The 4,489-nt window shown below is 43.8% G+C and overlaps 1 protein-coding gene across 1 annotated transcript in view; it reads left to right on the top strand.

The window, feature by feature from the left end:
- The first annotated feature begins 249 nt into the window (after window positions 1-249).
- Window positions 250-4,489, top strand: part of LOC143297618 (uncharacterized) — a 6,643-nt gene continuing 2,403 nt past the window's right edge. Inside the window, exon 1 of the mRNA XM_076610035.1 lies at window positions 250-660. Within this exon, the coding sequence (XP_076466150.1) occupies window positions 250-660 (411 nt within the window). The remainder of the gene's footprint in view (window positions 661-4,489) is intronic.

Raw genomic sequence — 4,489 nt, 5'->3', positions numbered from 1 at the left:
CAAAGCCAGATCAGACCAAATGAAACAGGGAAAAGGGGGTGGGGGGTGGGGGGGCGTGGGGGTGGGGGGAAACCACGAACCAGATTAACCAGAAGCGGACAAAGCTGTGACGAAGCGAGACCTAGACCAAAACCAACAAAGAACCATCGACACCAGAGACATTAGTGTCTGTGCAAGAACCAAGCCCCCACCACGACTCACACCTTCCACCCACCCTTCCTTGTTGTCCTGGCAGACCCCGAAACCTCCATGGACCCGTTCCCTTCCCTGGGAGGTCGCCACTCGCAGAGAGCGCGGCACCCGACGTCTCCACAGACATCCCTGTCCCGGCGACCCCGACAGCGGAGAAGAGACCTCACGGCATCACGGCATCGGGGCCACGGAAGGCACCTCCCCCACGGGACCAGCTCGCAGGGGACTGATCCTCGGGGTGATCGGGGTCTGCAGAGTCCTCTCACCGGCTGGCCTAACGTTCAGGTGTTAGGGCCCCAAAGTCCCGGGGCTCTGCCTGCGGAGCGGCTGAGTCCGGAGCAGGCCCTGGCCTTGCGGGAGAGGCTGAAGGGTCTGTACGCCCTGCTGAAGGACCACCCCGCGCTCATGGATCGTCGCATGCAGGTGGGATCCCACAAGCCTCAGTTGCCGCCCTCTCCCGGTCACAGTGCGGATTCGCAGAATGTAAGTTATAATGGTGGTGGTCTGGGATGGTGTGTGCGTGCGTGGTTAGTAGGATGTGGAGGGGCAGTGTGGATAATGTGTGTGGGAGGGGTGCGGGTGCGGGTTAGGGTGTGGATGTGTGTGTGTGTGTGTGTGGTAGGATGGTAAGGGGCAGTGTGTATGTGTGTGTGTGTGTGTGTGTGTGTGTGTGTGTGTGATTAGATGGTTTGGTAAACAGTGACGTAAGCTTGTCTTTGTTTAAGATTATTTTTTTGCGTTTGTAGGTCTTCAGAGACTCAGGCAAATACTGAAGCGCTCGCGAAGGTCATTCTTACTGTCTGTAATAAATGGTAGAGCAATATGGAGTGAATTCCTAATCAATTAAAGAATTTGTCAAATTTGACCACAGGGTCAGTTTCGGGAAACTCTTAATAGAATCATATCCTCTTTTTTTTTTTTTTTTTTTACTTGGAAATATTTCTCGTTAAGGTGGGATCGATTCTTTTCCGTTATTTTTGGGGGAAAAGTACATAAATGTGCTGTTTCCCACAAAAGGATTATGATTCTGTCCAGTTGGCATGCGTGTCTAATCACTGTACCAATCGCTCTTGTTAATTTTCGTCATTTCTCAACAATTGCAGAAAATCAAATGCATGTATCAAAATATACCGGTAATCAATGTCAGCGTTCGGTGGCTTACAGAAAAACAGTTCCACCCACCAGAAAACGGGAATATTGGCTGTTTAAAATGCTGGTGTAAAAGCGGTCATACATACGCGTAAAAGGCCGCTCGTATAAATGAATGAACGTGGGAGTTTGAATTCTCGAACGCAGAAGAAAACTTTGGGATCAATATAAGATTGGGGTCAGGACGGCGGTTAGAACCTTATCATCACAGTTCATTCTTTTATCGTTTTATAAAAGATGTTTTGGACGCAGTGTGGAAGAGGTATGAAGAACGTGTATTTTAGAATTGAATCGTCTCTTATTCTGATGTCTTGAAAGAGAGGCACACAACTGTAAAAATGCGGAAGAGAGAAGTTAGAGCACTTCAAACCGTAAGTTGTCTCACTTACAGCTTTGTTTACTGGTGTGATCAATGACTTAATTACTTATCCACTGACTTGGTGTCTTTGTGTGTCAAAGAAGAAAGAAATTAATGAAACTGATAATTTGAAAGAGACGGGAGAAAATGGACAAACGGAATTAAAAAAAAAGTTAAAAAAAACCCCCAGCAACAATACATAAAGCAAAAACAAACAAAACCCGAAAATGTTTTGCTTTTGCTCATCCCTTTTCTTGTCAGTTCTTTTTTTTTTTTTTTTTGTTTTGTTTGTTCACATTTTAAAACATGTTCCTTTGAAATTAAGTGGCCTTTTATATTGCGCATTTCAACGAAAACCGAAGTTTTGTAAAGGTGTAGGACAAATAACATTATTTCAAGCTGGATCCCATTGTGGTAGGAATAAAACCTATTTCTTTTAATTTCCTTTTCAGCTCTGATCGCAAAAGAGTCTGGTGAATAAGACAGGAAATTGAAACTCCTTTTTTTGGCATGGCGAACGGTAATTTGATCAAAGCGAACTTCTTCGATTCTTGGACGTTGGTTACAAACGAATGCTATTGGAGAACTTTGCGGAAACAATGATCATTTGAGTTGATTTGACGAGATTTGTGTTGCTTTGAATTTTTATTTTAACAACAAGCACACACACACACACACACACACACACACACACACACACACACACACACACACACACACACACACACACACACACACACTCTCTCTCTCTCTCTCTCTCTCTCTCTCTCACACACACAACCTCTTTTTTCTCAGAGTGGTGAGGAGGTGGAAACCTTTTTTGTATCGTATTCACACAACTTATATAGAAAACCGGCTTTCTCATAGATAGCAAGCATTGTGTCAGAAACACAGAGAGCACATGCACCGAGAGGATACTTGAAACAGATCTTGTGAATCGTCTGGAGTGGGGGAGGGGGTGAGAGGGGAGAAGGGAGAGAAAGTAATAGAAACCGAATAGAGAGGGAGATTGAAATACACACACACACACACACACACACACACACACACACACACACACACACAGATTCGGAAAATAAGATCCGAAATTTCGGCTTCCTTCTCACTGTCTGTCAATTTCTTTCCTTTTAGCATGTTGTTTTTGACAAGTAACCTTTGGCAGATTCTAATTTGAAACCGTTTGAGTTCAATTTCTTTGACATTCATGATCCTTTTCTGAAAGTTGGTGACACTGGTCCCACATTTGATCAAAATCGGTTTGACCAAAATCAATTCATGCTTCGTTCTTCTCTCAGTTTTCCTTTGTTGATGCAACGCTCATTACCTTTCATGTTGTGTTTGACTTTAGCCACACCTTTCCTTTCATATTTTCCTTGTTTAAAGCCACACCCATTTCCTGTATAGCCACACCTTTCCTTTCACATTTTCCTTGTTTAAAGCCACACCCATTTCCTGTTTTCTTTAATCAAAGCCACACCTTTCCTTTCACATTTTCCTTGTTTAAAGCCACAACCATTTCCTGTTTTCTTTAATCATAGCCACACCTTTCCTTTCACAGTTTTCTTGTTTAAAGCGACACACATTTCCTGTTTTCTGTAATCATAGCCACACCTTTCCTTTCATATTTTCCTTGTTTTTTTTTTCCTGTCTTCCCCAACGCCTCCCTCCCTCAACAGTACCTTGGAGGATCGTTAAGATAAGGTTGTAGGATCTTGTTACGTACCCACACCAGCAAAGCTTTTTTTTTTTTTTTTATTTTTTTTACATTTTGACACACTAGTGACAGACCTAGAAGAATCAGGTGAACATTTTTTTCCGCGCTGCGCTCCAGTGGCTTCCCAGAAGTTACGGAGAAGAATAAGAGGGAGACCTTCTGTATAATTTTCTCGTTAATTATCTTTATACCATTTTCTTTGTTGCTTGTCTTTTCCTGTCCTTTCTGTCGTCTCCAGCTTTGTGATTTTCTGCCTTGCTGCATTGTTCTTTAAAAGAAAGAAACATTAACTTTTTTTGTTGTTATTTCCTGGGCACATTTATTATGTTTTGTATACTGTCTGTTGGCGTTTTACTTCTATGTGCATCATTTTGAAATATATAATTACTTTTGTTATTCAAGTTAAAAAAAAAAATCCTCTGATGAACAATTGGACACGGATATGGATACTTACATAGCGCCTATCTTCATTCATACGCCAAGCTCCTAGCGCTTTACAAACACGGAGCCATTTGCACAACAGGCTACCTACCTGGGTAGAACCAACTGGCAGCTGCAAATTGGGCGCTCATCATTCGTTTCTCGTATCATTCAATCAGGTTTCACGAGAACAGTGATGTCCTTTGCTCCCTGTCTGTCTAACACAGACTGCAGTTGGTCGTAGAAGTCTAATCATTCTTCTCTCCCTCGGCATTATTGGTCGGAGTGTAGCACTGGATGATGCTCAGTTTGATGTTGTTCTTCTTTGTGGCCGAACTTGGCGGTGATGATTCGTGAGCTCACAGGTTCCCCAACCAGTCAGAGAGTGTTGTGCTTCCGGTGCCATCATCGGGGCCACGCCTTCTGTGTGGGCGGTGTCCTCTTCTGTTTGAACGGAGTAGAGCACCATCTCCCCAGCACCATATCCCTGGATGTTAGTCTCAGCTGGTCCGCCTGTAGCCACCTTGTCTCACTCAATCCCAGAAGAGAGATGTTGTAATTTCTCATCCCCTGTACTACCTGGACGGTACGCGGTCCTCCCTGTTTCGTACATCGTCATTGATGTTCCACGTAGCAGTTATGATGGTTTTCCTGGG

This window comes from Babylonia areolata, chromosome 23 (genome assembly GCF_041734735.1).
Source record: "Babylonia areolata isolate BAREFJ2019XMU chromosome 23, ASM4173473v1, whole genome shotgun sequence".
Classification (NCBI taxonomy): domain Eukaryota; kingdom Metazoa; phylum Mollusca; class Gastropoda; order Neogastropoda; family Buccinidae; genus Babylonia; species Babylonia areolata.
Note: the sequence above shows the minus strand (reverse complement) of the source record. Positions and strands in the feature narration are given on the sequence as shown.